Source organism: Pomacea canaliculata, linkage group LG14 (assembly GCF_003073045.1).
Source record: "Pomacea canaliculata isolate SZHN2017 linkage group LG14, ASM307304v1, whole genome shotgun sequence".
NCBI classification, from domain to species: Eukaryota; Metazoa; Mollusca; class Gastropoda; order Architaenioglossa; family Ampullariidae; genus Pomacea; species Pomacea canaliculata.
Genome location: NC_037603.1, coordinates 11716015 through 11733909, shown reverse-complemented (window position 1 = coordinate 11733909; position 17895 = coordinate 11716015). Strand labels below are relative to the sequence as shown.

Below are 17895 nucleotides of genomic sequence, written 5' to 3'. Positions count from 1 at the left end.
TGATTTATATTGCACATGATCACCCTCACGAAAGAGCATGCTCTCAGTGCTTAAGACAAGTAGGAGACATGGATAGACTACGAAGTATGGAAGAAACAACTATGCAGACAAAGTAATAAAAGACAAACACTGAAGACACAAAAAGAAATCAAGGAACAAACAGTAAATATAAAGAGGGTTATAAATCTGCTGAGGAAGACAACCAGACAGACTAGTCAATAGACTATAATCGAACTATTGACTCAATAGACGAAAAGAAGTAAAGAAAGTATTAGAAAATGGATTAGCATTTTATTTGACTGGTATAATAAATAAAAGTAAGCAGAATTGTTTTAAGAGTTTGTAATGATATTTAGCACAAGAGTTCTTCAGATCTTTAGAAAAGATGCCGCTATGGCTGAAGTAGTGAGGATACATCATGTCCACTTTAGTTGATGGCTAGTGTGCTAGGACAAGTGTTCTGCATTTTTAGATGAGCTACCATCAATAATATTGTGCAAATGTACATGAAATGGTGAACTGGAAGTGCATGTCAATATGAACTGTAAACTGCTCCTTGCTCATGGATAAGTAAATTTTGAAGACAATTTAAAATAAAAGATTTAACATTTACTCAAATATGTAGAGCTTGCAGTGAATAAATTTATAAAAACTTGTGTTAACCTCCTCAATACAATGACAACTCATTCAATCATTACAACACATTTAAACAATGACAGCATATAGTCATTCAAACAACTGTTAGACATCTCACCATGAGCAAGACAAAGTAGGAAAAGGTTGTGCACACAAGAGCTAACATGATCTTGTACCACGGCACCCACTTCTTCAGCTTTCCAAACATAAACCTGAAATTACAATGACACCAGTTTATGATGTGATAACACTCTTTCGTGCTACAAAGCTTATCTCTCCTATTTCACTACCCTGCAAAGACTACTGATGTCTGTAAAGTGAATAAACTTTACTGCTGTAGACAGCAGCCAACGTTCATAAAGACTTCACCTGCTTGCCCCATGTTTTCCCCATTCTTCTTCAACTTCATCTTAGCAAAGCAATATAGATAAGAGACTAGCACCAGCCAAAAAGCCTTTCTTGCTGATAATAACCCCTCTGGACCACAAAGAAAGGAGGACATGCCCAGCATTCTCCCTTTCTACTACAAACAGGACCGAAAGTAAGAGGTTTTCTCCTTCAGTCATCTCCTCTTACAGGTGAGAGAGAACAGAAAACCTTTTCTACTCACATATTTTTCTGCATAAATAGAGGTGGGGATGAAAGGCAAAAGAAAAGATGGGAAAATAACTTAGCCCTTGCTAACAGAATAATACAAATATAATACTTTCATGTGTTTCATTAGCAGGGGAGCCAAAACCTGATGGCTCATGAGGAAGGAGATTCCATGTACCTTGGAAATTGGGAATGACTACAGACCAGTAAGATACAAGACCCAGCACTTTATCTTTCATATCCATGTACTTCATCATCTCTTTATAAAAGGTCATGCTAAGGCTTTTAAAATATTTGCTTTTTTGTGTAGTATTTACAGTTTGGATTCCAGTACAAGTAGCTTTTTTGTTCAGCAAAAACAAAAACAAACAAAAAAAAAAAAAAAAAAAAAAAAAAACCACGACAAAACAAAACCTGTTGTGGGAATAGATACAGGGATAAGAAAAAAACCCTATGAATTTATACCCTCTAACTTTTTTTTTCTTTAGAGAATCCTAGTGTGAAAAATAAAAGACATACTGATTACAGCCAATTGAATGGTGTACTTAAAACTGACAGAAACATTGTTCAAAGAATCAGTTCATGAAACTTAAAGGGAAATGGGGTAGAAGGGGAAGAGTTTCTTTCTCCTAACTCTTGACAATTTCAAGGCATTATCTATGCATGCAACACACACACACACCCCTCCACATATTTATTTATTCACAAAAGACCATCTCACCATTCCAAGTCATTATAGTCGTTATCTGCTATTAGCCAAAAGTAGAAATAAAATAAGATGTAGAGAAACACCACTGCCAAAACAGCAAACCACAATGTGTCTCTCTGTAACAAAAGAAACGCATTGACGTCAAAGTTATTCCAAAAGGTTTACAGAAAGTCTTGCCATGCATCTAAGGTAACACGCTGCTGTTCAGATTGATGCCATGTGTGCTTGTAAAGCAACTTGCTCTGCAAAGGTTTCAAGTTCTTGTCTTTTTCTTTGGTTTCTAGTTCTGGTCTTCATACAGTATTTACAGTAAAAACGCTAGACCTGCTTGTTTCTACCAGCATTTTCTCTTTCATAGCTCTTCCTCAGTGCATGTGTTTATGTGTGTGTATATTAATATATATATAAAACATATATGCCTGAATACATATGAGCATGTGTGTGTGTTCATGTGTATGTAAGGGACTAACACTAAAGACTGATGGTAAACGGGCCACTATGTCCACATACTTTGTGTGCAGTAAGGATTAACAACAGAAAGGAGTTTGTGGATGCAGACATCAGCAATTTTTAGATATCAAAGTTATAATAAAGAAGCAGACTAAACAAATGAATGTTTGACAAGTTTTATAGGCAGCATCAGCAAAGGACGGACTCAGATTTCCCTTCACAAATATTTGCTAGCATGTCTCTAAAATGTAATTTTCTTATTTTAATTTGATTTCCTGTGTATTTCTGTTGATGCTTGCAAATCCTTCCAAGAGAAACTGCTCACAAATATGCAGTTACAAACATCTTACTCACACTCCTCTATTTCACAGCTGTTTTAGATTAATGGCAGGCCTAAACACAATCAGCTGTAGGGGAAGGGACACAAGGACAATAGAAAAATGAAAAAAGCTGCCTGAATGAAGCCCACATCTAAGCAAGATGTCTGATCCTAACACCACGTCATGTACTAAACAACAGTGAGGTGATCCTTAGTATGTGTCTCTCTTTAACATCCTTTTTGCTTCTTGATAAACTGCTACGAGATTACTTAATAACAACATCAACAGCAACAACAGATGTATTATTCCTTTTATGAACATCATGTTCAACATGAGACATGAGGTATTTACTGTTGATTGTTGGATAGGACAATCCATGAAAAGATGTGTTCTTGCAGGAAAAAATGTTCTTTCTTGACAACTGGAAACCTCATCTTGTTGGGGTAGTCTCAATGTAAATCTCCATTACATTTAAAAAAAATTGTTCTAGTTCACCTTTTTGCCTAATAAAAGCTTATCGACTCTAACACTTTTCTTAAGTGAATGTTTTTTTTTGATGAATGAACACATTCTGGGGCAAGAAAGGGTTTGTATGAGACAGTACAATGGTTCTTTGTACTCATGCACAGGTGAGAAGTGATGTAAGAGAGAACAATGTCCTTTGTACACATATGAAGACTTCATATTTTTTTTTGTATACTATAAGTGTTAGGTGATGTTCACTTCTTAACTTAAGCACTGAGGAGTACAATGCAACTTGATAACATGACTTTGGAATTATTTCCTCCTAGGAAAGCAGAACAAAGAAAATGACCCCAAAACAAAAACAATCCCCCAAATAAACCCCTACAAAATAGCTTTCTCCTATGTAAGTTATGATTATAATCTCCCTGGATAACATAAAGATCCATCTGGTTCTCAAGGTAAATATCTTCTTCTAAGCCAGCATCTTCAATAATTTGCCCCAGAAGCTTAAGTGCCCAACAAAAACATTATTAGGCTTCAAAGCAATCTTGTGAGTAGTCATGTGAAGACTTGCCAAGTTTTCTGGTCACACTTCAAGGAGCCTCTTTATGCACAAAACATCTTCTGATAGAACTCCCCCAAGAAACAAGTACCACGGAAACTACAGAGAAGCAAATAATGATGCCATGAAAGATTTGCTTTGTTGCTGCTAAGTCTGAGGCTATTAGCTCCATCACAAAATCCCTAGTTTCTGTGTCTTTAATGCTCAGATAGCAAATTCCTTTGTTTCCTGCAAATATTACTTTCTAAATCAGTTCATAGAAATCAAGTCGCATCTTTTATTCCTTTGAAGTCACCACATTATATTTAAAAGCAGCGATTTTCATTTTTTTCAATAACCTTCACATTGTGAAATGTTTTTCTTGTATCCTCTCATTTCACTCAAATGACTGTGGGTACGGGGGTTGTTGTTGCAACCACATATTTAGATTTATTGTTAATTGCTTGACCTGTGCTTCTTGGTGGATCCTTTTCATTGTGCTGGACTGTTTTCCCTTACCTGTGTCTTTAAACTTTTTTTTTTTTTTTGGTTGATTAAATGCTTTGAACTTTCTCATCCTCTGCCAGTGTTTTCTAACAGACAAGGTTCCCCGATAAAGTTGTCAACAAGATGGACCTTAAATCAGGTCTCATCTCCCTGCTTGATAACCATGGAGATACCAATCTAGAGCCTCCATGACCTCACCCTGAGTTATGAATTATCTATTCCCACACAACAAATAATGAAATGTATGAGTAAATTACAGTTCATAAACATCTTGTGAAAACTTCATATCTGGCTGAAAAACTCCAGTCTTCCACTAACCTTTCTCTTAACAGAATGATTCACACGATTATTGTCTTTGTGTTTTATTATGTTCTGCTTGCCATGTGTATGTGTTTTTTTTTTTTTTTTTTTGGGTGTGTGTGTGTGAGAGAGAGAAAAAAAAAGTGTAACAGAGGAAGACAAATGAGATTCTTTTGTGCTAAGTGTGCAGCAGCTTAGAAGGATGCACTATACAAATCACCTATTAAGATGATTATCATTAACTACGTCAGGAATTTTTAAAAAGCTGAGTAAACATACCACCATTTACATTCTCCGTATCATATTACTTTTTTTGTTTGCCCTCTTGTACCTGATGCTGGTTTTGCTGCAACACCTTGTAATGATGAGTTACAAAACCATGCTCAGCATTTTTTGTTTAAAAGGAGGAGAGGAAAGTGATGAGACTAGGAAAAACCCTGTTGTGCAAGGAGAAAATTCCAATATCAGGTTCACCTTTCAGAAAACCTGTTCTGTTAAAGCTGCACTTGCAACAAGTCAGTGCCAGGACAAACACCAAGACAGCATGCAGCACACAACTTGTACCCAGTCAGCACCAACACCAACCTATTTATGTGCACCTGATCAACATCAATTCATAATGACCTCTACCTTTGAACTAGGTCAATACCATTACACACTCGCCTGTACCTGCGCATCTTGCTCAATAGTGATACGCAGTGCCCTCCACATATGCATCTATTTAACACCAACACATACTGTCCATAGAGTCTGCACTAACACAGCAGCCTTTGCATTTCAAGAAGCCAGCATACAACTTATAAGAATATAAGCATGGAGATCAACAGTCACCACCAAATATAATGACTAGAGACATGCATCCAGCCACCAACACAGAAGTTAACATGAACAAATAGTTCGCCACATATGCAGGTTTGGACTAGTGTTGTCTGTCTATTTCTGCTTGGTTCTAACTTATCAAAGTGTGGATCCATCTAGATACCCCAACCTTGCTGTGTCTAATGTCTAGCAGAGAACAACAAACGAGAGCCCTGCAAGTAGATTGTCACTCATGGCTCTCTCTTTGACCAGGTAGGTCAAGGAACTTTGATCGTTGACTTATCAGATATTGAGCCCTGCTGTAGAAAAGCAATATCTTACACTAGTAAAGCATGTCCCATTACCTAGCCATCAGGACCAGGACAAGATTACAGAGAACAGAACAAAGTGTAAAACCTTCTCTGTCTCTACCTGACAGAACTCACCTGAACTGTTGGACATACTGTTCCTTTATATAGCATGTTCCCCACCACCAAAGGCAGACTTAAAGCACTTTACACAAATGCATACACAAAGGACTTCATTCGATTAGTGGCTCTTGTCAAATTTCAAAATTGGCAGTTTACCTTTCTGTTGTCACGTGTGGACTGCTGATAACGATGCCATCTGCAGCCAAGCAGCCCAGTCATACATATAAGGCAATAGTTGTGTCTGTAGTACTGGAACTTGGAATGAGACACAGTCATCTTCCCTTTCATTATAGATGCTGTCTGCTTCCCGTTGCAGTTAGGTGCCTCTAAAATAAAAGCACATCTGGCATTAAGTTTAACCCACACATAGTGCAGGTTGGAGACTTTAGCAAAAAAAAAAGATAAAAAATAATAACAATAATTCAACAAGCATAACTGCAAAGTCAGTCACAAAGGTAACAATTCAAACAGTCAGTCACAAATGCTCTTTATTCTCCTACTACATGCACTCTTTAAATAAGTAAGCTATGGCCATGACTATTTTAGCTACTAACTGCAAATATTACTCTTTCAATCACAAACAACAAGAAGCCTAATTTTTTTCCTACCATGACAGGAGCATTTTATCCTAGCAAACTATTTACAATCTTAAGGTGCTTCATTTCAGAATGGATGAGGAAATGTAAACAGAAGAATGCAGTCAGTAGTAATCATTATGAAAGGACTAAAAAATTAATTAAGATGCACAGTTCAATTTATTTGTACTTCCTGCTGGACATGTCCAATGCAGGACTTACCACAAAATATCACTGTCTGAACAGCCATCGTACACAACTCAAGGGCTAGATACAACAAACCACTTTAAATCACGACATGAAGAAATGACAGCCGCATCTTCACTATGCTTAGACCAGCAGCTAAGCATCACAGTGTATCCAGTTTCTTCTTTTGAAAACAGGCTGCTTGTCAATCTGGCGAGAGACCAACTAACATGCCTAACATATTACTTGCTTACCTGTTGCTTGCCATTGCCGAACCCCAAAATTCCTGCGTTCTACCTTGTCAAAAGGGATCCCCCTTTCCCCCAGCTGGGAATGTGGGGACACGCCACATTGACAGCCTACATAATACATCATTTCTGACATTCTCAATTATCAGAGGGGAGGAAGGGGTGATCAAGTTTATTTCACTATGCACCTATCCACGACAGAGAACAAAGGCCACAAATACACTAACCAACCTTGTTCAAGGATGAAATCTTCATCACATCACCCACCCACCCCCGTTTTCTTGCAGGACAGCCAAGCCACTAAAAATGTCTGGCAACTGATATTGCATTGCATTTCAATTGATGTCTAGCTGCAACTTTCTTTGACATACCTTGTTGCCTTGCTTTTTCACTTTTATTTCCTTCTGGCTGCTTTAGGCACCCTTTACACAACTTGACAGACTTCACGTCATTTTCTGGCCCCTTCTTTGTGTCTGATTTCCTGCCTGCAGTACAGAAATTAAAGCCGCATTTAGAATGGGGTGGGGGAACAATGAACAAGCCAGTGCTCTTTTTATTGTGGCATGCCCTGAAATGCTCTTGCACCTCAAGGAGAATAAGGAGCATAAGAGTGGGCAAAGCCTGAATGGCTGTTGTTGGTAAGTGCTGCACTTGGCAAAAGCCTTGTGTATGAGTGTCATCTTTACAGCTCAACAGAAGCAGCAAACAATTACTCTGGACAAGGAGGGGTTGTACAAGTTCAAGAAAGAGTTTGTGTAATACCTTTAGAACCTGTGAACTTGTGAACTACTGGTGTGTTGGCAGCATTCCAGGCTAGTGAATATGAAGTAACCAAATCAATGTCATGTTGGCTACATAGAATAAGTCTGGCCAATCAGTCAGTACTATTTATTAGGGAAATATACTTCAAGTCATACAAGCAAAAGCAGAAATACACAAAGTGATTATTTGATTAGATGATTTTTAATAATAATGATTTATATAGCTCTTTTCTAATGATTTGATCAGAGTGCTTTACAAAAATGATATACGGAAGTTTTCTTTCATCGTATTAATCCTGAACAAAGAAAGAATAGAATGTATGATGCAGAATGTATGTACAATTAGTTAATAATGTTCTCAACTACTAATCACACAGAATGACCTTCCTGGAGAGTATATTTATTTAGCTGTCACTAGATAAACTTATTTTTTCAAAGTAGGACTGGCTTAAGAGTTCCTCATATTACACCTTCAAGTACAGCAATCTTACTCAAGTAATATTTCCTGTGGTGCTGTTATCAGTAATATGAGCAGCTCAAGCTGAAGAGTCTGCCGAGGATCTTTGCAGTAAATGATCTGATAAAAGCCAAGGTTCTTCCGGAGTAAACACAAATAAACAGGAATGAATGAACTTGCTTGCAGAAAATGATGCTGATTGGTAGTCCTTCACACGTCTTTCAAACTAGTTTTTTTTTAAAACTGCAGTTTATGCATTTATTACTTAAGACTGATATACATGTTATATTTGCATTTATGTATGTAGGCATTTTTATTCATTTTACACATAAACAATTAAAAATATTTAAAATGGTGGTTCATAAAACTAAGATTTTAAAATTAACTTTATGACGGTTTTTCCTTTTGAAAAAGTTTATCTTTTGTTGTGAACAGCAAAAGAGTAAGTCTGAGAGGGAAAACCTTAATATCATCCTTTGTACAAAAGATGAAAGGTATTAGACCTCAAACTGCAGCCACAAGTCTTACCAATAATGTCATTAAGTGAAAATCTTATTTCTGATATGAGTGTCAACAGCTAGGAAATGTAAATGAGACACACAGCTTATTTCTAGTATTTGAAAAACTATCCTGATGTCAGACGTCACTTGAAGCAATCGTTCAAGTGAGCCACACACTCAACTACTGAGAACTCCATCTGACCTTCCTTCCTCTAATAAGCCACTTAGTTTGGACTGACCTGTTTTGAACCCTAAAATTGTCTCTCAAAAACAGCTCAGTCAGAAGTGTTTCACTTTTGGAAAACAGCGAAAGTAGTATGTTCCTGAGATGAATGCAATAAGATTTTAACTTCCGCCTGCACTAAGACTATCTTACATGCATGGAGATGTATTATTATATTCATAATGTGCACTGAAAACATTACAGACATTTTTATTTGTAAGTGAAATCCTGATTTTAATCAAGCCTTAATTTTACTCCACTTCCTCTTCCTCTTGGCGGATGGCAACGTGCAAGGAAAGCTTAAAGGTGCACTTCTCTGAAGTGGAATTTTCTTCTCTCTCTTAGAGGGGTTAGAGAAGGGATGTCTGCATATGCACATGCTTACACTTGGGTTTAAAAGGAAAAACTTAAGCAAAAATGTTCATCATTTCCTTTTGCAATAAGTTACCAAATGTGAACAGGATACAAAAAGGGTGGGTGGCACTTTTGTGTTCTGTCTAGCCAGGTAGCACAATTTTGTTTTAGAAAATGAAACGTTAGTAAATATGAAAGAAAATTTTCATTGATGCTTAATGTCAAAAATTTAGAATTTTTGAAGTTTCTCACCAAATTTTCAGTTATGTCAATATGAAAATAAAAACTGTGGATGACAAAATGTGAGATGTACTGCGATATAATAAATATTTTTACCATCAAAAACTGTTGCACCAATACCCTGCAGTACAATATATTTTACTTAGAAGCATACTAATTATAAAATATCAACTTACAAGCAGCTTACAACAGTCAAGCCCCATTTGCTTCTACTTGATATGGCAAGCCTTGACTCCATGCATTTTCAGTGTTCAAATACATTTATACATTTAACAGAGGGCGTAGAAAGCATGGGCTTTTAGTTTGTGGTCTCTCCAAAAGAACAATGTTCCATATAAGCAGGTATTTAAATACAAACATATCAAGAGAATAAGGAACAAATATCAGTGGTACAAGATAAGGACATTAGAAGCTCTAAGTATTTTCCATAAGGATGTTAAAGTCTTGTCCAGAGGACATGAATGTCACCTCCAATGGTAATTCTTATGAACAGGTGTCACATCCAGAAAAAATTAACAAAACAAAAAAACGAAGAGGTAGGTAGGAGCTGAGATACAAACCAACCAGAGTATACTGTCTCTGTGGGTGATGTCTGAAAGAGTTCAGGGAGACCATTCCTAGTACTTCAGGATGTACAACCATAGATTTTATTTATTTGAATAAGAAAATGGCGAAAGAAGATGGAATAAGTAACTTTTTGAAGAAAGGATGTAAGCACTTGAAATGTGGCAGCAAAACAATCCCAGAACAAAAGAGACGGAGTAGCTGCTTGTGTATGAAGTTTTGTTAAATTCCACCAAAATGCAACATTTGCTAAACATGTGGGTTGCTGCTCCAGACTACGAACAAGATGCAAATAACAGAAGGCATGAAAAAGGAAGTGGGTGAAAAGATAAGAAGTTATCACTTCCAGATGGGGTAGCAGTCTATATAGAATATTCAAGTCGGCTCTGGTTAAATGCTGTATTTTAAATACTCCCCGAACACTAAAAACAGAAGAGCCAATAGAAAGCCTGGGACACTAATCTCCCATCAAGCAAGCATATACGAATGAAAGAAAGGTGTTATCTAGAATAAAAGGCCCATCATAAACTAAGCCATATGCATGGGAATAACAAACACAAAGATGTGGTTTTCTGTCACATCTTACAAAACAATATGATTATGTTCTGATGTACACATTTTCACCAACTTGTGCTTTTGCAACACAGGCATATACTGGCTATAATTATTGAAGGCAAAGATCATAAATAAGACTGGATCATTCAATCAAGCTACACAGGATTACTTGCAAAGCATGGAGCAACAGCTGCTTGTTTCATAATTCACAGCCTGTGACCATTGGGGAAAAAAACCAGTAAACAAAGTGTTGCAAATATACAAACTTGCAACACTCTTGTTTACTGGGGTTTTTTTCTTTTAAAAAATGTGCTAAATATTGGCCAAGCATAAATGTTTCCTTACTCTAACCTTGGATCTTTCCTGAAGACCACTTTTGTGCAATATGATTCAACCATATAAAGTAAGGGCTTGCTTCTGTCTCCTGTCATAACATCTAACTCACTAGGTAACTATACCTGATCTAAAGCTATAACTTGTCAATAAGACATAAGGGAAGCTAAAGTAACTTGTACTATTTTTCCTCCCAGGATGTAGGTAACCTAATAACACATTTCTTCCATACAGCAATCGAAGAAAGCATATAACAAACAAAATCTACCTTGCCACTTTAATTTATTATATTCATAAAAAAAATCCACCTATATAAAGCTTAGAAAAAGACTCAATTTGCGACAAATATGCTGGCATTCTAAATGACAGTAGCATTTGAACTACTTGCATGCAAATATTTGGAACACTATTTCTATATAGATATATCACACTATATAAATAAAAAAAATAAAATCAACTTGATTAACAAATATGCTATATTTCAAAACAGCCTTCTCCTTAAATGCCGTCTGTTCTTGAAGCAAATTTAATAGTCTACATTATTTTGGTGATGGTAAAATCCCTTTTCAACTCAAATATTATCTATAAAACATCCAAGATATGAGGAAGTTACCATTAAAATATTAAATATTACAATCTACAAAAATCATTTCACTATCAAAGGCTCACAAAGGTTAATACCAACCAGAATGGCTCCAGGAAAACATAGTTTGATCTTGCTGTCTTTACCTCAAGCTTATATAGCACTAAATAACACAAACTACAAGAGAACCAGAGGTCCTAACTTAACTCTCACTGATGCATCATTTGTAATTATCCAGAAATACAGTTCTATCTAGTTACTCATAACTTTGAAGCAACAAGATGTTCAGGAATGACCTATTTTTTTCTAGTGAGTTTAAAACCACTTATCCACCAGACAAAATAAATTTGGTAATGAAAAGGATATGATGAGGCTCATTTCCTGAAAACTTCTTTGGGAAAGATAGACCGTCAGGGTAATACAAATTTCCAGGAAAAAACAGATGTGAATACTTTAAAATTTGTTGTACCATTTGAAACAATTTACTACTCAAAAGCCATCCAAATGGTCATGATTATTTTAATAAGGAGAGAGCTGAAGGTTATGAAATCTGGCTCAACGTGAAACAAGGTTAGCTATGAACAGTGCAGTGGTTGCGGTAGTCATTTTTCTTTGCATGCTTGATATGCATCCTTCATTATTCTCACAAAATGAGCTATTAACTGAAGCTCCTCCAGTTTACAATGACTTCACTCCTGAAGGTTCTCCAATGTGGCCATGTTATGTTAAATTTCTAGTCATACATTCCCAACATATCTTTCAGTAATTTTGACTGGTAACTCATATTGTACTGAACCTGGCTTGTTACTTGTTAATATAACTATTTGTCACCAGCAATTAACTTACAGTGTATAAGGTAGAGAGAGTATGTGTGTCTGTTATTAAAAGGACATTTTAAAAGCAGCAATGACATGTTTCATAATCTTTTCCTTCTTTCTGTCTGTACTACTTGACTGTAATGTTACCGGTTCGAACCGGCGAAACCCATTGTTTACCTTGCTTCCGATTCTTTAATGAAAACTATATTCTGTTCAAATGTTATTATATCGTGAAGCTTAAATATAAGCCACTGTTGTACTTGATTGCTTTGATTGTAAAATTTTTGTGAAAATGTGATTCAGTGAGGTGATAAGGAAGTTTCGTATGAAACAACACTTGATTTAGTTCAGATACTGAAGTGTTTTCGCGACTCTAACATTATCCTTGATAGATACACTAATTTCAGTGTTTATTGTCCGAGAACAGCCAAAAAATCGTGTCTTTTCATTCAAGAAAGTGTTGTGGAATGCCAGTGAGGGGTGTTTCCATTGTTACACACACACGGTAGTCAGTCGGTAGCCAGTAGCGTCGTCACCACCTCCACCGCCATTGTTCGGCTTTTCTTCCAGGGATAAATTTCAACAAAAATATTGTAATTAGAGGTTAGAGACCCACCTTTTGTAACGGCACAGCGATAGTCCAACTAAATGATATGTTTTGTACTGAAAGACTGTAACAGGTGCATTTCTCTGAAGTCATCGACCGACCGCCATGATGGAATGTAATGAGTGGAGGTCAAAGGTTACTGGTTACGTGACGTGAATGACGACCAACGTTTCTTTCCGGCTTTCATCTTCTTTCGCAAGATACCTGCAGTTCGATGCGGTTACAAGATAATAGCAGGGGCGTCAGCCTCGATCGGTAAAGAAGTAGATGAAGGTTGGGCTTTATCAAAGAAACAATGATTTGTCAAACCATAAATTTTTACCTGCACACCTGGTCACTCAGTCTTTTGATATGAGAGAGAGAGAGAACGGTGGAAGGGTGATCGATCAGTGAGTGATAAATGGAGATTAAATGAATTTGTCAGCTTGAAATGTTTCGATGTGTCGGCATGCCAATTAAAGCACAATGTTCAGGTGGCGCGCAGGTGCATGTCTGTTGAGTGATGGGCAGTCGCGCACACAAGAAGTGAGTCAATCATTTCTTCTTTATGATTATTGCGTGTATATTACACACACAGAAAAACCCATATTCGATCAGCCTGTCAACCAGTTGGCGACAGAATGGCCAAGTGCATTGTAGTGCTCTTGTCCGCACTGCAGCTTTACGAGTGACTCAAGTGGACCCTCCCTCAAACCGGTTTTGCTGAGATGTATATGAGATCACCTTTTGACGTGATGAACATAAAGCTAAAAATACCTCGCCATATTTATCTTCTGATCAAAACAGAAATGTATTTTGCATTTTCTTCAGCTTTTTTTAAGGTCCCCTTCCCCTACCCGCCACAGGATATATATAAAAAAAAAAAAAAAAAAATGTCGGCTGTTCACTCAGACAAGGACGGCACAGGTGACCGTTGACAGTCGCAGGAATGTTACGCAAGAAATGTTCTGGGCTTCGTAATGCACGCAGAGCCGACACTTCCCTGACAATCATATCTAGTTGTCTGTCCTGTAACTATACCGGTTTTTTTTTCTATGAAAACACACATTCTCTTACTTTAGGAAATTAGACGAAACACCGAGCAGAAAGGTAACAGTTCATTGCACACGAGAAGAAAAGTTAGCTGTGTCATATGCCACTGTAGGAGATAAGTATGTCGCCATTTCAGTAAGAATCCCAGGGTTCAGATCCCGTTTCTAGACTGTGACACCTGTTCACAGGGCTTTCCTCCGGAAAGTTTGGATCTTCCTTCCCACCCCTCCCCACCACACCACCCCCTGCCGCCTATTAGTGATCTGCGTTTAGGTGGAAGCACTTTCCCTCCAAATCAAGGAAGCAATGGGAAAATAATCAGGCTCAAGTAGGTTCACATTTTAGGTGCAAACAGGTGTACACATAGCAACGGGACTACGTGGACTCGCCTGGTGGTGTACAGAGGTATAACAATCTCACCAGAGGCAGCTGCGAACCTCCGGTTCATAACACCACAAGTCTGAACTTCCATCATCGGTACCTGAGCAGTCATGTATCAATGTTCCTGTTGAATCAGCCCTACGATGCGGATGCAGATCCTTGCATGTTGATAGCCAGTGGATGTCTGAGTCAACATCCCTTTGATGGCGAAACAACACGCAATTCAACATCTCCCATCTTCCAGGACAGACAGCTCTTTATCTCTTCAAACCCTTCATACATCCTTCCTGTGACTGTGCCCTGTCGTACGGCCTCCTGCTCGCCATATATAGTAAATAACATCTAGGGGCTACCTTGTATACACAACTTTTCTAATTGTTTTAATCTGAAAAAGTTAGTCACCCCACAGTTTTCATGTACTAAACAGCTACAACTACACGGAAGCGGGATCCTTTAACAATGCTTGCAATAAAACCTCGGATGCTGAGCCACCAACGCAAGTACAAAGGTCTTGTAAGATAAGGAATTTCCAAACTGCTTACTGGGATGGTATCGTATTAAAGATAATACTTGGGTGGTTAAGTTTATTTTTGTTTTAAAGAGACGCGCGCTCAATTTTCTTGCTGTATCACAGAAATAATAATTCTGTCAGTAACACAACTCAACATCAGCTCATTGCACTAAATGTTACCAACCATTCCAAATAATTTAATTTCTTAAAGATGAGTCTGACAAAACAAACTGACTGACATAGTTTTGTACGCACGTGAACTAAGTGGTGTACATGGACCAAAGTAGACTTTGAAAAGTAAGTTAATTGGAGAACCGGATTCAAAACAAACATGAATTATTTTTTAAAAGTCAGTTCTAAGACATGTTGAGGACAAATCCCTATAATATTCAATAAAAACGGGAAAAATTCAAGAAAAATTGCGGGAAAGTAGGCCAGCGGGTGTGAATACATTTTTTTAAATTTAAGAATAAATAACAAAATGAATATAATTAAAAATAATAAATAGTGCGGCTGTAGATATACGGAGGTGAGGATCAAACGAATAGCGGTCAGTGTTGGTGTCTACAGCAGCTGCATACATACAACCCTGATCATATGAGAAAGCGATGCATAATAGGTTAAAAGTAATTAAGCTAGATCCGAGGATAAAAAAAAAAAAAAAAAAAAAATAGAAATGAGGCCAAAGTACCCACCGATGAAGCAGTCGGGCTTTTTCTTGTCGATCATTTCGAGGTCACAACTGTTGGCTGTCAACTAAATCGTGTAAACTCGTTCTCTCCCGGGCGGGTCACGGTGATGTCGTAGTAATTATATACAAGTCGCCCGACATATTTCCTGTTTTGTTTGTCGCTCGCGCTGTTTGTTTCCGAGGTAACGGTGACCGAGAATGTGTATCAAATAAGAATTGTTACGCGGTCTTGTACTCTGAGAGAGAGAGAGAGGGGAGAGTGGAGAGCTGGCGGGGCGAGGTGGAGGGGAGGAGAGAGAGAGGGAGGAGAGACTGACGGTGCGAGATGCGCGTGCTTGCGTGCACTCACAAGTGAACGTGAACGAGGGCGCTCCCTCTCTCTCTCATACACGCACGCACTCAGAGAGAGAGAGGGAGGGAAGGGAGGGCGTGAAGGCATCGCCTTGCCAAAGGTGTTTTTTTTTTTAACACCCCCTGTTCGTCCACAGACGAGGTCCCCCACCCCTTCTGGTGTTGTTTGTGGCACGTAAGCTGTTGACCCCATCTTTGGGCAGGTCCTAGCGTGCCACGAGGTCTCCACCCACATTAAGTGGGCAACAAACAGTGGGCAGTTCTCAAGGCCATGTTAATAATAATAACAACAATAACAACAACGAAAACGACAGTCATGATGATGAGGATCTGCACTGCACATCTTAATCAAGTATCATCTATTGGTCGATTATTTTTTATTTTTTTTTTTTTTTTTTTGGAAGAGGACAAACCTGAGATTGGCACATATGTGTTTCAGAAAGAAAGAAAGAAAAAAATTGCTGAACAATGCGTCTCTGGAATATCAATACATCCTGTACTTTTCCATTAATTTTTTTATTTATTCTTTCTTTTATCTTAATCTCTTGAATCATCAAGAGTTCTCCATTGACATCCCACTGACATTTGAAACATTGATGCCATTTCCTGAACTGTCTCTGAGAAAATGTTTTCTTGCGAGTCTGACGTCTGCTGATTCTTAACAAAGGTTAGTAGAATGACCTGAACTATTCTCTGGCCATAAGACATTCATGTCTGGCAAGACTCATTCCTTCCAAATGTTAGGACCGAAATTATTTTCTAGCCAAAAGCCATTCATGTCGAACTCGACGAAAGGTATTGCATCCTCGTTAAAATATCGCAAGCATATCAAAAGATAAGAACTCCATAAATTTCTACCTCTTTTAAAAAACTGTCACAGCTCTTTCTTTTACCATTAAAGTAGTTTGAAAAAAAATGGTTTCTGTTTTATGCTCTGGCTACAAATGTCTTGCTATCAGCTCTAAAGCAAGATCGTGTAGTGCAAGGCAGGAATTTTTACTGCCCTCCCGACTTAAATGGCGACATAAAGTAAGCAGATCAGAGTTTATGTATGGCCTACAGGCACTGGCTTGATCGCATCTTAAAATTATATTTTGAACATGAGTTAGCTCTTTTCCGAAACTTTCTTCTGAAACAGCTGCTGTTAATACAAACATGATGTTTGGCTGCAAGTCCTCATATCGCATGATCTGAGGTTTTAAAGACATACTAGAGTGAACTTTAAAAAAAATGTGGACAATAAATAATCCCAACAGTATGTGTTAATAATTAATTTCTATATGTTACATACACACATTCAAACATCAATGTCTACAATAAAGAGACCATTTTTACAGACTTTACAAAAAAAAATCGCTCCAATGGGTCTTTAAGTGAACACTATCATGTCATTCTCAGATCCTGTGAAGCGAAGTTGCCGACCTTTGTTGGTTGTATGGCTGACGAGGGCGGAATATCGACTGTCGACAGTTGTAATGTATGTTTGTATTCTTAGCATGCTCGGCGAGTTTCAAGCTAACACGTGCTCGTGCTCTCAGACCCTGGAATCCTCGTGCTTCTGTTCTGTCTGCGGCACGCAAATGATCCTCGTCTTCTCTTCTCTCAGCCAGCAGCCACATGTGCTGGTAGGCACATAATTCGCTCACGCATGCATGCGGGCACATATGCACGCACTCGCGTGCCCTTTATCATATTTAGTAATTATTGAAGAAACATTCTGAACTAGTTCCCCTCATCCATTAAACCTTCATCTCTGTCACACGAATAAGCATATATACATGTATGTGTTCTTCCAACTAATTAATCAACTCTTTCCTTCCTCACTCTTTCTCTAAGACATACGTAATAGGCACGCACGCACGCACGCACGCGAAATCACATAGAATATTCACACACCGAACACAGAGAGAGAGAGAGCAATAATAAGAATCATTACAACAGCTTAGTCACTCTTCACGTGAAAAGCACGTGTTCAGTAACGGGCAACTGGCGGTAACCGACGTTACGGGGTAATTGTCAGCCACTCATAATTTAAAAACCGCCATCAGCTTCACTGGTAAAAACGGTATCACTTGTGTGTATGTGTGTGTGTGTGCACGTGCGATGCCTATGTATGTACATACATAACAGAATATATATATATGGGTGTCTGTAAGCTGAGCTGGTGTGAGTCT

The 17895-nt window shown here is 37.9% G+C and overlaps 1 protein-coding gene across 1 annotated transcript in view; it reads right to left on the bottom strand.

Annotated features, from left to right (window-relative positions):
• Positions 1–17895, bottom strand: part of LOC112555612 (glycerophosphodiester phosphodiesterase domain-containing protein 5-like) — a 42649-nt gene that overhangs the window by 9381 nt on the left and 15373 nt on the right. The window contains 4 exon segments of the mRNA XM_025224040.1: positions 755–848; positions 1952–2055; positions 5908–6077; positions 7132–7245. Of these exon segments, the coding sequence (XP_025079825.1) occupies positions 755–848; positions 1952–2055; positions 5908–6077; positions 7132–7245 (482 nt within the window).